The sequence below is a fragment of the Thalassophryne amazonica genome, chromosome 13, assembly GCF_902500255.1.
Source record: "Thalassophryne amazonica chromosome 13, fThaAma1.1, whole genome shotgun sequence".
NCBI classification, from domain to species: domain Eukaryota; kingdom Metazoa; phylum Chordata; class Actinopteri; order Batrachoidiformes; family Batrachoididae; genus Thalassophryne; species Thalassophryne amazonica.
In genome coordinates, this window is record NC_047115.1 from 90,873,859 (window position 1) to 90,893,255 (window position 19,397).

At 41.5% G+C, this 19,397-nt stretch overlaps 1 protein-coding gene across 1 annotated transcript in view; it reads left to right on the forward strand.

The window, feature by feature from the left end:
* Positions 1–19,397, forward strand: part of LOC117523180 (WD repeat-containing protein 11-like) — a 378,317-nt gene that overhangs the window by 240,367 nt on the left and 118,553 nt on the right. The window contains 5 exon segments of the mRNA XM_034184623.1: positions 2,963–3,134; positions 4,460–4,568; positions 6,816–6,878; positions 7,205–7,270; positions 14,299–14,488. Coding sequence (XP_034040514.1) covers positions 2,963–3,134; positions 4,460–4,568; positions 6,816–6,878; positions 7,205–7,270; positions 14,299–14,488 — 600 coding nt within the window.

Genomic DNA, 19,397 nt, shown 5'->3' on the forward strand with positions numbered 1-19,397 from the left:
ACTCGATTAGCCAGTAGCAGTAAGGGTTAAAGATTGATGCAAGGGGAGATTTAGACACAGATGGATGAGCTGGTGGAATAAGCTATATGGTGGGGGGGTGGCAGTCCCAGAGGAGCACTGTTGAGAAGGGAGTGTTTTCTTTGGGGAAAGGAACAGAACAGGAGAGAGATGTGACAGAACGAAGGAGGAGTGGAAATGCTGGAGACATCTTCAAACTGGTCCAGTGCTCTGCTGACATCTGGGTTAAGGCCTGTGTCCACAAATTTTATTTATTTATTTTTTTTTCCCCTTGCAGAAAAGCCCTTGGTATGAGCAGGTATGAGTGCTTCATACCTGAGTTTTCATAAAGAAAATAAACATCACTGTGACAAAAACAAACCGCTAATGACAAGCTTACAATGCATACAGTAATAAAAGCACTCACCCTCAGCAGGTACATAGTCTAGCCAATTTACTCCCATAGATTAGGTTCTTTTTTGTTTGTTCGTTTGTTTGTTTCTGTTGTGATAAATTTCAGCTGAAAGTAGATGAGACAGTGAAAACGAGTTTCTTCCTTTTTGCAAAACTCATAGATTTTTAACTTCAGGGTTCTCCCCAGAGAATGGTATAATGGTGCTGCGCTGTTACACTCACCATAGCGCCGTTATACTGTGGCGTCATCTCGCAGTGTTTTTTTGATTCGACAATATATTCATCAACCTTCATCAAAGCCATCCAAAGATATAAACCGTGGCTCACTTTTCTGCTGATTAAAAGTTACTAAGCAGGACTCTTGTCTGTTGTTGCAGGCAGGGTTTAGCCACAGTGGGCAACACTGGTACTGCAAATTTCCACCCAGCTCTTGGGTTCAAATTGGCTGTCAGGATGACAGAAAAACTCTGCCTTCCTCATTGAATTAAAGCTACTGTGTGTAAATTTACATTTACAGTCAGTGTTACTGTTACTCTAACCTACTTACTTTAGGTGCCGGTGTCACAGACCGAATGGCCCGCCCCTAAAAATCGGTCCCCTTGTGCATCTGCCCATGCATCATTTCGGAGCTCTGACACTCGTCTAAGACATCTAAGAGTCTCTTCATCCAAAGCGATCAAATGGATTGATGGGATTATTAACCATCAGATGACAAGGTAAAACCTCTTAAATCATTCTAAAGTCAGTTTTAAGCAGAAATTCTGTGACACTTTCAAATGGCTGATGCACAGTGAATGCATCAGCTAGTAGCTCGTTTAGCCACGGTGCTCTGATCACTTCCGCTGCTTTTTATGATGAAGTAAGACTGAATTTATGTGGAAATGACTGAAGTATAAAAGCTTCAGACATCTGTCACTGAGATAGATGGTGATTGGAGTGCAGTTTTAAGCAGAAACAAGGTTTTAATCCGTGATCTGCGGCTAATGACGCATGTGCAGATGCAAAAAGTGGACTGATTTTTAAGGGGGACCATTCGGTCGGCGACACTGGGTCTGAGCACGGTTTGATTAAAAGAAAAAAAAACAAAAAAACAACCGGGCTTTTAATCAAGGAAATACGGTACCCACTTTCCTTGAATTGGCGAGTGTCAATGCTGAACTTAATTTTATACCTCTGTTACCGGGCATGTCGACTGCTTTATGGCTGCGGTACATGTCAGGGGTTTTCAATTAAAATGTATGTTATTACATACAAAAACATTGGGACTTTTGCTTTTGTCCAGTGAGTGTGAATATCCAGTTTATACAATGATGGTTTAGACAAGTTTTACTGTAGTTTATTACTGCAAATAAAATGTCTTCTTTTGTACCTGTCCTCATACAGAAAATTTAATGTTAATTTATACTGAAAAAGAGCTATCCCATATGAATAGTTACACATTGTAATTTTAGAAGCAGAAAGAAGTCTACTGAGTGATGATTAAGGGCAACATCAGATTTAGGATTTCAGAAAATAATTAACAAACCCAATATTCACTCAGATCCTTCAGTAATCTTCAGAGATATGGGAATAATGGAATTTTGGCTGGAAATGTGGCAGCTATCTTGAAAAATCATAGACATCTTAGATTTTCACTTGAAGAGTATGTCAGGATTTGAGTTTGGTTTGCTTTTATTTCGTTGTTTTGTTTTTTGGTTACGTTCTATTTGTTCTCTTGCTGTGGTTTTTCCTGTTTGGGTCTGTCTGTCCCTTTCTCTCTTGTCTGTCTCTGCTGGCTCTTGGTGGTGGGTTTTTCCCTCTCTCTGGTTACACCCCCTTTCTGGTGCATTCCACGCACACCTGCTTCCAATCAGCACATCATCACCTGGGTCTATTTAAGCTCCTCTGTTTGTGTTATTCCTTCACCAGATTGATGCGCCTAGTGCCTTCTCTCCAGCTGTTTTGTGTATTCTCGACCTGCCTGCCTCACGTGTGTTACGACTACCTGCCTGTATCCTCGACCATGCCTTTGCCTGCCTTTGATATTGTTACTTTTGATGGACTGCCTTGCTGTGCAATGGACCCCGTTTACTGTTTCAGTAAACCACTTTTACTTACAGAGCTTGTTGTCTGAGTCCTGCATTTGTGTCCAGCCTAACCCGTCACCCAGACCTGATAGACTATTTCAGCATGAATGTTAATTTTGATTCACACTTATCATAATTTTAAAGATATTTCCATTATTTCCTCCATTATGGCCAGTATAGTTCCCACCTGCCTAAAATGTGCAGGTTAGTCGTCCCTGAGGATCAGGACTAAGAACTACTTTTGATCACAGAAATAAAACCTTATATTCTATCATATTTTTCTTTTGAGCTTAAACCCAAATTATTTCCCAGTGTAAAAAATAATAATAATAACTTGGCCCTCTTACAAAACCATTGGAGGCATTTGTAGATTCTTTTCTCTGAGTTTTACAGAGCAATAGTTTCTTCTGCCTCCCTGCGGCTGTTGGACTTTCTTTAAAGGAAACAGATGGTGCTTTGAATTTGACTACGCTCATCTGTTTCAGGTTCAAATGGTCAGCAGCATGCGGATTGGACGCAATGTGAATTACCGCATCCTGGACATTGACTGGTGCACTTCAGACAAAGTTGTGTTGGCATCTGATGACGGCTGTGTCCGTGTGTTGGAGATGGCCATGAAGTCTGCCAGCTACCGCATGGATGAACAAGATCTAACAGGTGAGGCGGAGGTGGAAAGCAAAGAATACCAAAAAGCTTGCCAGTGGGATGAGAGTGGCAAAGAAATGGAAATGGTTTATGACTGTGCTCATACATTGGAATGCCCTGGGTGGTCTGTGCGAAATTCTGCCTGAAGAGAGGGTGGATCAGTGCACAAGTAGGGCCAGTATTACATTCATCAGAATGCCCATTTCAGTAAAGAATAAATCACAAATGCTTCATCCTTTTTGTCCTGTACAAATCCTTTTCTCATTCATTCATTCATTGTGTTCCTTGTCACCTGGTGTCTGATGAGTCTGATAGAAAGTTGTTTGTTCTCAAAATTTTGAGGGGACATCAGATAGAGAACTTCTCCAGTGGTTGCACATTTGTTTTGTCCTGTCCTTGTTCCTCGCTTGCCATTAAGCTGTTTTCACGTCTGCAACAGAAAGACATCATAGCAGAATTCCGTCTGCCTTGGCAGACTGCAGGAGATGATGTGAGGCGCAACCGTTTTTCAGTGATAACCAGTAATTTACTTCATTGAAATGTTTTGCACAGCATTATATTAAAACAGGAAGCTTTGGTTCTGAGGGCAGCTTAAAAAGTTAACTTTTTGTGAATTTATAAATTAATTCCTTTCTGTCATAGTACACAAAATATTCATGTGTACCTGTTTAAAACCAGGTGACTCTCTGTAGTTAAATAGTCTACCTTTCGCTGTCCATTTTTCCTCATTAAAGATAAAACAACATCCAGCCTGTCCTTCCTGTAGACTTTCGATGTGTAAATGCAGTTTTATCCGTATATTATTTGTCTTCTCATCCAGAAGTGCTGCACACCCGCATTTGGTGGTTGTTCACTCATTCCATCAGAGCCTGAAATCCATCAGAGTCTGATGGATTATGCGATTTTGTTACTGGAGAAATTATTAATTGAATCCATTGTAATCAGTTTAATCAATGTGTCACAATGTGCCTTGGTGCCAGGTCCATTCCATGTTGGCCACAACTCTCCTACTGCAGACTCTCAAATTGATGTTATTGTCATGTGACTACTACCAGCACACATGGATGATGTCACGGGAAAGAGGTGGACGTGACAAGAAAAACATCATGAAAACTCATTATGTTTTGGCTTTTTAACAAAGTGTTGGGGTCACAACGCCCATCCTAAATTATTATTTAGGATGGGCGTTTAAACAGCTTCTATAAAAAAGGAGGTGGGCTGATGTTCGGCCAGACATGTTCCAGCACGCGTACACAGTATTTTGCATAATACATAACGATCCATCTTGTGTGATGAGTTTCATGTTTTTTTGTCTGTTTTGTGTTGAACATCTTCAGATCCCGTGTGGTGTCCCTACCTGCTGCTGCCCCGAGCTGCCCTCACTCTGAAAGCTTTTCTGCTCCTGCAGCCCTGGTCAGGAACCTTTACCATGGACATTACCCAAGTGTGAGTCTCTCCACCAAATCTGTCAGTTCAGTAGCCAGTGAAACCTAATGCTTAAGTGTTTGCCAATTACACCTTAACATCTTGCCAATTTCAATACAAAACCACCCATATAGTACATGTCAGTTTTGTTCTTGGATACATCAGATTTGGTCGCTTGATTCCAGCTTTCAATGACTTTGTGGACTTGATCATCAGAAGTGTATCTTTCTGCAACTCAACAGTGTTGTTCATGTCTCTGGGTCCTCAACTGTTGATGTTGAAAGACACCTGGGAAGCAGTTATGGATTCATGAGGACTCTGGACAGAGGTGCTTGTCATGTTTGATGACATGGTGCTTCCTGTCTTAAGCCCCGTTTACACATAGACGGTAAGAGCTCCCAGAAGCGTCCCGGAAGAGTTTTTGGCCATCTTAAGGATTAAACGCCGTTGTCAAAGCCGGCACTAGGGGGCGTGGCTTAGTTCCCGCTTTACCGGGAGTCGTCGAAAAAATTATTCAACATGTCGAATAATTCCGGGAGCGCTCCCGGAGAATTCGCGTGACGACGGAGACAGCGCGAACAATGGCGTTTGATACTTTTTAATTGCCGTGTCATCCTGCTCCTTCCTGTAGTGCCGCAGTTTACCCCGCCGTAATTGGTGGCCGGCATTGTATCCCTAACCAACGGTATGTAAAACGGCGATAGAGCCCACATCTGCGTCCTCAAAGGCGTTTTAACTGGCGACAGAGGCAGACAAAACGGCGGCGCTAGCGGACAGTACGTCGTTCTAAACGCCACCTCCCGGTTAACGGCGTTCCAAACGGCCGATAGGCGGCGGTCAATATAAAAACGTTAGCGCGCTGCATGCAGGCCTCTCACTCGCGGCCAGCTCCAGATATTTTTGCAGAGAAGCTCCAGTATGCCTCCTAAAAGAAAATTGGCAGCGGCAAGGACTTACCAAGAGGTCTGGTTCATAAGCAGATGAGAGCCCTGTAGTGGAGACGGAGCAACACGTTGAGGAGGGGAAAAGGAAAGGAGAATAAAAGGCTGAGAGATGATCTCCCTCCCCCTGTAGTGACAGCTGCTTCAGCCTATTATACTCTGGGGGTGGTGCCTATATGCAAAAGTTCCTGGAGTAACGCAGAATTTGCCTGGATAAATCCAGCGGTACACAGGGCATTATCGGTGGCAGCAGAACCCCGCCGTTCTCACGCGCGTTAACCTGCGATTGTAAAGGATAGAACTGGGTATTAACCCTCGTTGCCTGACGTGTGCCACATGCTACGGCGTCAAAACGCCGCTTTATTCGGCGTGTTTAGCGGCGTTTTATCCACGCATTTGCGGCTAATATGGCGCTCAAAACGCCGGCGAAATGCTCTGCCCCTTTCCACCGCGAAAACAGCCGGAACTACCGCGAACTTCGGTCAGCGTACTGCCCGCTGACAAAACCGTCTATGTGTAACCTGGGTGAGACTTGGACTCTGACCACTAACCTAAGGTGATGACTGAATGTCTTTGATTCTCTGCCTCTTTGGAGAATCCTTGGGTACTGCTGCAGTGACAAGAAGCATCACATATGTTGTGATGGAATGTCAACCACAACATTTTGGTTATGTGTTGTGCTTCTCTATGGACGATCCAGCATGTAGGTGTCTCAATGTTGAGGACCCCAGCAGGTGGAGAAGGCAGAGGACACGCCCACATTTCACCAGGCTGTAGCAGATAGATCATTACTTTGAAGAAGCGAGGATGGACCGGTGGTTGTCATCCAGCACTCAGCGTGGTTGGGTGTGATGTATGTGGTGAGGCACAGCATCTGCGCATGCTCCCTGACCTCACCTGCCATCTGCCAACCATTCAAGCAACCAGTTTTTTTTTTACCATCAAAACTGAAATAATCATTTTAGTCGACTAGAAACTCCTATGTCGGACGGTGGAAGTGCAGCTGGGATAGAGGCAGAGTGTTTTTCTTATGTTTGCATCAGTGTTTGGTGCAGTTACCTCATTTACCTGAGCCTTCATCCACTAAACACACATACCACACACACACACACACACACACACACACTGTGTTACCATAATTGAGTCCCAGCATTAGCAGTCCTCTGCGGGTGCTGTGTGACCTCGTGGAGGAGAGTTATCTGTTGTTACTTGACACCGCAGATTGACTTGTCATAACAGGGCAGTTCTCAGCTTCCTGTTTATTATCGGGATTTATTTTAAGGTGATGTGATGAGCCATTTGACTCACTTTGATCATTCTGTTTCAGAGACTATAATGAGAAAGACGAGATAAAAGGTCTGATCCAGGAGCAGCTCAACTCCCTCTCTAAGTGAGTTATTACACGACTGCTGCCATTATGGAAATGTGACATACTGTACCTCCAGGTGAAATATTTATTGTGGAAATGTCAATAGTCATCTGCTAGTAGGCAAACACGCACGTGTGTGTTTGCCTACTTGCCGATATATCTGTGCTAACTGTCTGCGGTGGTGTCAGAGATCTTGGTTCCTTTATCTGGCGGCCCAAAGAGCACAGAGTCTGTTGGCTGGTAGATAAGACAAATGTCCAATAACAGCCACGGTGCGCCTGCTGTGTTTGAGAAATGTAATTGGCTCTTGCTGTGTACTGATTGTCTGTCACTGATTGGTTCCCCAGCGATATGAAGTGTGTGCTGCAGGACCCGGAGCTCAACTTGCTGCAGCGCTGCCTCTTGGTCTCACGGTGAGTTAAAACTCATCATTGAGTTACCGCTATTAGCCATCTGTGCGCACTACGCCGTGCTCATCATTTATTCATACACATGGTTTGCGTTTACCCTGGCAGTGTGATTATTCCTCTGCCTGGCGGTGCAGGCAGGGTTGTTGTTTTCACTCCTGTGTGTGAACAGCATTATTCAATCAGTTTTCATCCAATTTGGATCGAACGTGATGGAATGATTGAGGGTCAGTCGAGGACAGTGTGATTTGTTGTTTAGATCAGTCAGATAAAAGTAAAGTTTTTGTTGTCTTTCACCTCTCCCTGGTTCTTCAGTGTCACCACAGCGGATCCAGTACAAATCTGTATTGGGATTTAGTACAAGGTTTATACCGATGCCCTTCCTGATGCAGCTCCTGTTCTCTCTGGAGAAACACACATAAACCCTGATCTTCCCAACCAGCCAAGTACTCATCAGGACCTTCTCTGCTTCACTTCTGAGGTCTGACGGACGTGTACACAGAGAAGACTGACTAGATCAAAGTAAAGTATTTCACCCAACCTTATTAAAGGGTCAGATAGCCACAACTGAAATAAGTTTTGTTCTCCGAGCGGTTGGGTTCCACCGCTGAGCATGTCGGAGCTCAGAGTGAAATTGCTGTTCTTCATTTTGCCAAGAACTAGTGAGGTTTCTTCAGATCGCTAAGACATTGTTCAGACTGACATTTGAAATCAGATTTAATGCATATCTGATTCAAATATGATCTCAGTCGATTGTCCACAGTATATATAGTAAGTGACCAGATCTGGTCTGTGTGATGATCCTCATCGGCCTCTTATCCACATTGGTTGCTGTAGTAATGCAGACACACTTATAGAAACAGTCACATGACTGCATCAGTGTCACTCTGCAGTTCACACAGTGCAACTAAACTCACAGAGCACTCTGACTGATCTAGAGCTTAAAAAAATAATAATTTCATCTGATGGTGAGTTTATAAGAATTTATTCTGTATTTTTGCTGCTGTTGCATAACTCACGTCCAAAACAGTCACAGAAGAGTGTGGAATAAAAGGCATTAATGATGTGAAAAGATTAAGGCGCAACAACTCTGAAGCACTGCCTGGTCTATACATGTATGCAACAGCTACATGTGACGTGTGTGTCCAGCGAGTGCAACAAGTACAGTCCACATCATTTTCTTTGATTTGACTTTTATTGATTCACGTTTCAAATCACCTACGAATGAGGCTTGAAACTGATTTGGAATTTGCATTGACCTTTCACTATACAGACTTGCAACATGGACTCAGATTTAAATCAGAGTGGTTAATGCGCTTGGTTTCAGTTCAGAAGGCTCCGGGTTCAAATCCCACCCCTGCCACATTCTCCATGTAATGTGGAGTTGCTTCAGGAAGGGCATCCGGCGTAAAACCTGTGCCAGTTCAACATGCAGATCCACCTTGGATTTGCTGTGGCGACCCTGAGTGCAAACAAGGGAGCAGCCAAAGGGACTTACTTACTATGCACATGAATCAGTTTTACTGCCAGTCTGAACAAAGCCTAAACTAGATGCTTCGTAAACCCCCCACCCCAATTGGAATGTTGTCTGGGACACCCATCTTTGAGCAGATCCTAGTGTAGACTAGGGGTTGCACAGACCTGTTCTGGTTTATTGATGTTCATTGACACTTTAATCTTAACAGTGACTAGCCTCTGATCATGTGATTATGACGCTGCCATCCACACCACTGAGCCTGGTAATGTCAGGGAAACACCTTCAGGGCAGGCAAAATGCTCACACCTGTATAAAAAACAGTCTTCAGATGTGATTGGTCAGAATTTCAAATGTTCTGTGCTTCCCTGAATGCAGCACCAATCAGAGACCTCCTCCTACACCTCAGTCAGCGCCATCCACGTGTAGTTACTCCACAATATTCAAAATTGGAGGAAACATAGGGGTGTTAACAGCGGCTAACATGGACCATCGCAGCGAGGTGGTCAATAGAACATGATACGTAAATTGTTTGATCATGTTTTCGAGTTAACAATTAACCTTGGTTCAGATGTTTTATGAAGTCATATTTTTGGGAACTGGGTGTGGTCATTAAAAAATATGACTGACTTCTTCCCCCTAATCATGCATTAGCTGGACCAACAGCTACCAATAGCTGTTAAGGTCCAAACACTGTTAGCATACAAAATGAAATAACACTAAAATGTCACTCAACGCAAATGCTGCAGCGCAGATATCTTACATGATGTTCAAGGACAGTTAACTTCACAGCAAACTATAATTGTTAGATATTTTGAATAAAAAAAAACTGTCAAACACAGTCCTCCACTACAACTAGCAGCCTCTGTGCTACCGGAGCTTGGACTCTCTGCTCAGCAGCTCACTCTACCTATCAATCAAAGTGACCACACCCCTAATTATGTTGATTGCTTTGATGTCAAATCTCTTAAACACACACACACACACACACACACACACACACACACACACACACACACACACACACACACTTGTCACGGAGGGGAGAAACTATCTTCTTTTGTTTTTCTTTTCTTTTTTTTTACTACACTGCAAATGTTTATTTCTCCTCTAAAGTTCAACATTTTAACATGGGCTTTGATGGGAATCTGCTCCCCTTTGGAGCCAGCCTCAAGTGGCCATTCAGGGAACTTTGTCCCTCTTCTGGGTGGCTTCAGTTTTGATGGCCGGACATTGTGCCTTGGAAAAAAATGTGAATTTGACACAGTGGACAGGAAGTGTTTTACATTAGTTAAATTTCCTCTTATCACAACATTTCAGTTTTTTTTTTTTCTTTTTCTCATTTACGTGAAACCTGTATGTCTTATCATTGTTGTTGCTGTTTTTATTTCTACTTGTTTCTGTCAAAAATTTGAATGTATTTTTCTGCAGATGCAGAGCCGTAAAGCATTCCCTTCTCCTGTGGTTGTATTAATCAGTTAATGATTATTGAAGGTACCAGAGGTTCATTGGCCACAGTTTGTCTTTAAATAAATCAAATGTCATGCAACCCCCTAGTGGAGGCCAAAACCACAGTGATGTGTGAACTTCTTTCATATTTCATCTGTCCTGAGAATGCTTTGGGATTATTCAGGAGATGAAGGATGTGGCCGGGAATAAAAACATCTGCGCTAGTTTACTTAACCTGGTGCCTTTCAGTGACTCGGCCACTGAGAAGTGATGGAGAATGAGGCCTGAGAGTGGAGAAGGACTTCATCTCTCTTTGTCATCATGAGGCTCAGATATCACAAGATGATGCAGCTGCAGCTCCACGCAGCCAGAAAGTGCTGATTGGAAGTGACTTTGTATGACAGAATGTTAAGCACACCTTTGACTGTGTTGTTCTGCACATTTGGAGTGAGAATGACTTCTGTCTGAGGCGCCTTTGTGCACTGGATTTCCTTTTTCTGAAATGAAAAATGAAAGATTAGAGTCCTGCAGTGGCACAGAACTGATATCAGTCTAACACATAATTATGGCTGAAAGACTGTTCACGACTAATCATGAGGTCCAAAATATATCAACCAAAAAGTACAAATTACCCTCACAGAGTGAAAGCTGTGCAGAAAATAACTACAGATCCTGAAGACATGGTGAGGGAGTAAATACTTTTTTGTGATTTGTTTGTATTTACTTTGTATAAGTTTGAAGAAATCAGTTTTCTTTGGTTTTATGGAACGTTGAGAACATTTCACCGCTGTCGCATCGAGTGGCCAAATGCATTTTATTGACAGTTAATCAATAAATACTGAAGCCTGAACGTACACTTGTCTGCGTAACGCTACAGTGAAGTCCATAAGTATTTGGGCAGCGGTACATATTTCATAATGATGCCTTTGTACACCACCACTTTGGACTCATAATGACACAGTCAGGATGTTCCAGGAGTGTCGGCTTTTGGTTGCAGTTCAACAGGTTTAACTTCCATCCATCCAGTTTCTATGCCCACTTACATACTCCAATTAAGGGTCACGGGGAGGGCTGGGGGCTGGAGCAGGGTACACCCTGGACAGCATGCCAGTCTGTCGAAGGACCACATATAGACAGACTATATATATATATATATAGCTTCTGCGTCTAATGCCATCACACATGTTGAAGCATCGGACATAATTTCATCAATTACAAGAATTGTTAACTGTTAGAATTCAAATGCTAACAACGATGGTGCGCTCAGTCATTCATTTGATGGACGGTGTTGTGCAAATAGGCGAGAATGATGTCACTTTCAGGATCCTTGAATTGATCTATACCCAGACAGTCCCTCCTGTCCCACAGGCCATAAGTAATTGGACAAAGTAAATATAAGCATTATTGTTCATATAGAATCGGAATTCTTACAGCCTGTTTTCTTTAGATGAGTCAGAAGATGTAGATGAACATTTACAAGTCACAGACTATGTCTTGGACTTAATATACATCAATCATTAAGAAACACAAATGGTATGGTACCGTATGGTGTTGTCAGTTATCAAAAACGTACTGAGTGTGCAAGAAGGAGTCACAGCTTCATGATGGAGTGAACCAGAGGAGGATTTTCTTACAAGAAAAAAATGTTCTACTCTTTAGTCTCCCATGTGAATTGTAGCAAACTTTACCTGAAATTCCAGGTCTTCTTTTTCAAGAAAACTGTCCAAGTACTTATGTACCCGATTGTAATTATATATTGTGGCTCAGTTTAGCAAAAAAACGTCTACAATGGGTGAATGTGTATGCAGCTTTCATCATGGAGAAACTGGGGAGAGCCGTTTGGTATGCTTATGTATGTAGGATGAACACCACCAAATTGGAGTGTTGCTAATGATGTTGACTAATATTTTTGGAGAAACTACAGATATTATTACGTGATTCTCTTTAGTAAGTTTAATGTAAGTATGAAATTGTAAATACATTAAAAATGCATGAATGACATAAGAAAGTGAAAACACTGATTTCCATTGTGGTCCATTTAAAAATCAAATGACACAATAGAAGTAATAATAAAATAAATTAATAATAAAAAATTGTGTGTATATGATAAGAAGAACCTAAGCAATTTATAAATACATTAAGACAAATTTACAAATAAGATAAAAAAAAATTCGCTCTATCTTTTATTAATGATTCCTCAGATGCAAAAAAAAGTTTTGACTCAATTTGGCATGATGGTCTCCTGTTAAAATTGTATGATAAAATTATACATATGTATTGGTTGTTCCTACACAGCTGGTATCAAAATAGATATGCCTGTGTTAGAAGGGATCACAGCATCAGCCCTCTTTTTCATGTAACTAAGGGGATGGAGCACGGAAGTTTATCTCCCTCACTTTTTAATATTTTTATTAATGATTTGTATTTTGCAGAATGCTAATACCGGTGTTAGAGATTACAAAGTCAACGTGTGCGTGTATGCTGATGATGTAACAGTACTGAGTTCAACTGCTCCATGTCTCTAGTCACTTCTCAATATCTGCACCAGTTACACTGATGACTGGCAGTTTAATTTTGGTTTAAAGAAAACCCAAGGTTGTATCGTAGTAAAAAGCCTACTAAAAACCCTTCCAAATTTAACCTAAAGTCAAGCAAAATTCACACACAAACTAATAAGCAACCATGTAAGTAATAGGATAATTGCCAGCAGAAGGAGCACGTATAAGTTAGCATCAGTTGGATTTCAAAGGCCAGGTTTACATACTTATGTAAAATCATATCTATTGAAAAGTCTTTGTTGTCCCACAATGTTGCATGCATGGATTGCATCCTATTGTGTATGTCTGATATTACTTAATTAAAATCTGCCCAAGGTAGCATAATTAAAAATGTTATGGGCCTAAGTAAAAGGCACCATCTGTTTTGTTAAACACACTACAAATTCCTACAGTGGTTGATGTAATAAGTAAGAATACATACAGCTTTTATCATAGGGCCTTGTCTTTTAGATTTCCAGTTCAGCAAATCCAGTCTAGCTTTCTTTTCGTATTATATTTTAAATGGTGAGATCATCAAGAACACACAACTTGATAAGTTTATGTTGCAGGGCCATAGGCCATTGGTTTGTTTTTATAATTTTAGGAAATTATCCATTGAATTTCAATGTAACAACACCAGTGATTCCTTAAGATATTTCTTATTCCATGATAATTTTGTAAAACCATGGTCCGCTGAGTTTGCTCTTCTCAGTCTACTCACTCTATTGTTTTGTTTCATAGTTTTTACTGTATGTTTTTATTGTTGAATTTTACTTTTGTTTGTGTGGATGTTATTTTCCCTAATGTTGGGGGTTGTAATAAAGAAATTAAAAAAATAAGACCGTTAATTAACATAAAAAAAACAAGGGTTGAGTTCTTACTCTAAAAACTGTTAAGGTCTAAGGTTCTAAAAACATTCTGGACTCACACACCTTTCCAACTCATTATAGAAACTTTGCATAAATTATCACCTTTGAAAAATGTCAGTTACCTATTTTATAAACTGTAAAACTACCCAATCTAGAGCCTGTGGATCCCCACAGGCAGCACGCTAATGTACTTGAAAATGCAGCTAAAAAAATCTGGGTTGTCTTCCAGAATAGTTCATCTTATTTTTTGCCATAAGTGTGCAGAAACAGCTTTTGTGTCTCCAAAGAAAAACATGACATGCAAGCTGTTGTCTGCAACTCTGAGATCGTTTCATGTCCACTTTTTATTCCCCTGGAGCGTCTGAGGAAGTTCAAACGCCCAGTCTGTGCAGAAGACCACCTTCTCCCCTGTTTGCATCCCTCGACACCAGCCGCTCTGACCTTTGTGCCATTGTTACTGCCACATGGTAACCTAGCAACAGCTGTGTGCCCGTAGTATCAGAATGAGACTAAGTGATGCAAATGATGGCAAAAAAGAGGAAAGGATGTGTTGTGTGGAGGTGGTGGAGGGAGCGGCGTGGGCTAATGTTGAGGATCTGTGGTCATCAGTGACCAAACAAGCAGTATAATGAAAGCACAATTCCACATGAAAGAAAAGCGTATGCCCTTGGGGCCCAGCTGATGTGTCGTTGTCTCAAACCCTAGGCTGTTCGGGGATGAGTCTGACCTGCACTTCTGGACGGTGGCAGCTCACTACCTGCAGTCGTTTGCTCAGGCTCGTCAGTTAAGTGTGTCCATAGCTGAGGGTCAAACGCAAAACGATGGAAGCCAGCCTCCATCCCAGAGTCACCTGGATATCTGCCACGACGTCCTGTGTGAGAGCTCGTACTTCCAGGTCAGTAACCTCAAATGACGTGCAAATGTGAGTGCTTCTTTCTGCTCTTCTTGATCTTTTCCCCTCTCTTTTTTGTCTTTGTTTGAATGTTTGAAAGACACACACACAGTAGTAGCAGTTGACATTTTCAAATTGACTTCGGAAGGATGGCTGAGGGAGTGGGGGGGGGGCACATAAAGGGAGTTGGCGTAAGTCAGACCACACAAATAAATACCACCAGACCCAGTCAAACAGCACATTCAATTATTATTGACGCCGTCTCTGTGCTGTCATACTTTTAAGCCTTTGAACTGATGTCAAACTTAACTTTGAGTCACCATCAGGACATTTCATTTCCACAGTGCTTCCTTCAGGTTTCACACCTGAATGCTGACAATTTAATGAATGTGTTTGTATTTATGACGTGTTTGGGTGGATCAATCTCATTGATGACATGGTTGAGTCCAAAGCAAAAGAGCCTTAGGAGCAGTAACTTGTTTTTTTCTAAACTCTGGACCAAATACAAACAACATGAGAAGGTTGTTAAAGGCAAACATACTGGTAGACCAAGGAAGACATCAAAGCGTCAAGACAGAAAACTTAAAGCAATATGTCTCAAAAATCGAAAAATGCACAACAAAACAAATGAGGAACGAATGGGAGGAAACTGGAGTCAACGTCTGTGACCGAACTGTAAGAAACCGCCTAATGGAAATGGGATTTACATACAGAAAAGCTAAACGAAAGCCATCATTAACATCTAAACAGAAAAAAAACAAGGTTACAGTGGGCTAAGGAAAAGCAATCGTGGACTGTGGATGACTGGATGAAAGTCATATTCAGTGATGAATCTCGAATCTGCATTGGGCAAGGTGATGATGCTGGAACTTTTGTTTGGTGCCGTTCCAATGAGATTTATAAAGATGACTGCCTGAAGAGAACATGTAAATTTCCACAGTCATTGATGATATGGGGCTGCATGTCAGGTAAAGGCACTGGGGAGATGGCTGTCATTACATCATCAATAAATGCACAAGTTTACGTTGATATTTTGGACAATTGAAAGGATGTTTGGGGATGATGAAATCATTTTTCAAGATGATAATGCATCTTGCCATAGAGCAAAAACTGCGAAAACATTCCTTGCAAAAAGACACGTAGGGTCAATGTCATGGCACAGGGTCAATGTCAAGAAGCAGATCTGATTTGATGCAGGTGTTAGTTTTGAGGATGAAAATTTACAGGGTGATTCCATAATTTTTTCCTCAGAATTGAGTGATTCCATATTTTTTTCCTCTGCTTGGTCTAAAAAAGTAACCGTTACTGACTGCCATATTATTTTTTTCTTGATTTCTTATAGTGTTTCTTAAAGCCAGAAAGTTGCCATTTGAAATGACTTTAGTTTTGTGTCATGTCTGTGATCTGCTTTTTTTTCTACAAAATTAAACAACTGAATGAACATCCTCCGAGGCCGGTGATTCCATAATTTTTGCCAGGGGTTGTATATGACCGACCCTAGTGCTTGTTAGTTATGAAGCATGGACACACTCGCCTTTGGGCATTCAACACGCTCAACAATATCCTTAATGTCAAACTCCTGGGCTCTGGTGAGTTTGATGGATAGGATAGCCATCCCACTCGGCCTCTTCTGCCCCTTGCTACTGCTCAGGGAAGTCTGAATGAGTTTCCTCATTTAGACTTATTCTTGACAGGCTTTGTACCTTAGCCTGCCACAATTGTGTGATCTTAAAATATCACATGACTTAAGTTGGTCACTCATGACCCAGCGATGCCATACGAATGCAAGTCCTTTGGCAAGGTGGACAGAGTACCTGTGTTATGAACGTATGCCTGAATGAGACAAGCTTCAGAGCTTTTTGAGCATGTTCAAAACTTCAATGATGCGACCAGTGCTGTATTTCCTTCTTTACATCATGTGAACATGTGAGCATGTGCCTCTGCTGGAGTTGTGAAATAAAATAAAACTTTAACGTCACTGTTTCAGCTTCATGGATTGTAAATTCTGGGGACAAACAAGCAAAAATGTCTAGTATAGACACTTAAAGACAGGAAGTCCTTTATGTTGCCAATATGGCCACTGCCACACCCAACTGCCCTCATGACATCAAGACAGTGAAGCTGTCTGACAACTTATTTACCAGGACACAAATTATTCATGAGCAGTTGAAGCAGAACAGAGAAGATCCAGATACAGCATGAAGTGCACCGCCAAGAACCTTCTGCCTTTCCATTCCCAGAGACCCGTTTTAAGGACCTCAGTCATAACAAAAGAAGAATCATAATACATGTATGGCCATTAGCTCATCAGAGCCATGACTGGATGTTTAGTCATAAACTGGAGAAACACAAAGTGTTAGAGCAACAAAAGACAGGAGGATGACCCTGAGCCAGGCACAGAGCATCTTGCTCTACAGACATGAGGGTAACAATTTTCCCCCACACTTAATTTTATGCCCTGAAAAAGAAGAGGAGCTCCACAGAAATCCTGAATCCATAGAAAAGGAATCAAAGTCTGAGACAAATATTGAGTTATTTTTGTTCTAATTTGCAGTCATGATTTCATGTTCCGAAATGACAAATGTGCTTTTTAATAAAACTTGTGTGGATGGTGGTTTCAGTGAGCAAATGATTGTCAGAAAACCAGAAAAGAGCAAAAGAGCACATTAGTTTGGAAAGATGACAAAGAGGGAAGAGAGATAACGAACAAAAGAGAATTACACACACTGCGTCTGATGCACACAGGCTTTACTTTTCAGACTTTTTAATGATGAATTCTTCTTCATGTCACAGCTGTGGGCAGAAAATCGTCACAGAGACACCATTTGAGTTTAGGAAGTTTGTGACTGTGGAGTCTTTGGTGTGGGCAGCGACGACATGGCTGCTGAAGCAGCTTTGAGACAAAAGAAATTGCTGCTTCACATTGATCACCATACAGTCAGCTGTGTCTAAACTCTGGACCAAATACAAACAACATGAGAAGGTTGTTAAAGGCAAACATACTGGTAGACCAAGGAAGACATCAAAGCGTCAAGACAGAAAACTTAAAGCAATATGTCTCAAAAATCGAAAAATGCACAACAAAACAAATGAGGAACGAATGGGAGGAAACTGGAGTCAACGTCTGTGACCGAACTGTAAGAAACCGCCTAATGGAAATGGGATTTACATACAGAAAAGCTAAATGAAAGCCATCATTAACATCTAAACAGAAAAAAAACAAGGTTACAGTGGGCTAAGGAAAAGCAATCGTGGACTGTGGATGACTGGATGAAAGTCATATTCAGTGATGAATCTCGAATCTGCATTGGGCAAGGTGATGATGCTGGAACTTTTGTTTGGTGCCGTTCCAATGAGATTTATAAAGATGACTGCCTGAAGAGAACATGTAAATTTCCACAGTCATTGATGATATGGGGCTGCATGTCAGGTAAAGGCACTGGGGAGATGGCTGTCATTACATCATCAATAAATGCACAAGTTTACGTTGATATTTTGGACAATTGAAAGGATGTTTGGGGATGATGAAATCATTTTTCAAGATGATAATGCATCTTGCCATAGAGCAAAAACTGCGAAAACATTCCTTGCAAAAAGACACGTAGGGTCAATGTCATGGCACAGGGTCAATGTCAAGAAGCAGATCTGATTTGATGCAGGTGTTAGTTTTGAGGATGAAAATTTACAGGGTGATTCCATAATTTTTTCCTCAGAATTGAGTGATTCCATATTTTTTTCCTCTGCTTGGTCTAAAAAAGTAACCGTTCTGACTGCCATATTATTTTTTCTTGATTTCTTATAGTGTTTCTTAAAGCCAGAAAGTTGCCATTTGAACTGACTTAGTTTTGTGTCATGTCTGTGATCTGCTTTTTTTTCTACAAAATTAAACAACTGAATGAACATCCTCCGAGGCCGGTGATTCCATAATTTTTTGCCAGGGGTTGTATATGACCGACCCTAGTTGCTTGTTAGTTATGAAGCATGGACACACTCGCCTTTGGGCATTCAACACGCTCAACAATATCCTTAATGTCAAACTCCTGGGCTCTGGTGAGTTTGATGGATAGATAGCCATCCCACTCGCCTCTTCTGCCCCTTGCTACTGCTCAGGGAAGTCTGAATGAGTTTCCTCATTTAGACTTATTCTTGACAGGCTTTGTACCTTAGCCTGCCACATTGTGTGATCTTAAAATATCACATGACTTAAGTTGGTCACTCATGACCCAGCGATGCCATACGAATGCAAGTCCTTTGGCAAGGTGGACAGAGTACCTGTGTTATGAACGTATGCCTGAATGAGACAAGCTTCAGAGCTTTTTGAGCATGTTCAAAACTTCAATGATGCGACCAGTGCTGTATTTCCTTCTTTACATCATCATGCGCTGTGTGGCGGTTCACATTTTATTAGCGGACAGACACATACGTGAGTGCATAGCCGTGCGTATATACACTCACAGACACACACACACACACACACTTTGCACTCAAGCCTGACATGAACAACCACAAACAAACAAACCTAATGATGCATTCACCTGTTGTCCACTGGAGTTCCATAGTCTGTATGTGAGGTGGAAATGCACATTTCTGTTCTTCAAACCTCAACTGCAATAGAAAGAAATCAAAAATTAAATCTGTCTACCTTTAAATTATCCAACTTCCAAGGTGCACACAGGAGGATGTCAACAGATTTGGTTGAATTAGCCATGGAGAGAACACCCCCCCCCCCCCCCCAAAAAAAGTACCCAGAATCTGACTGTGTGCATGACATGCAGTTAGAGTCCATGGTTTGAATAACTTGTGTATATGAGCGAAATACTAAAATAATTTTGGCAGCACATGTAGCCACACCATTGGAATACCACACATACAGCTTTTCCTTTGAGCAAACATGTATTTTCTGCTAAATGAA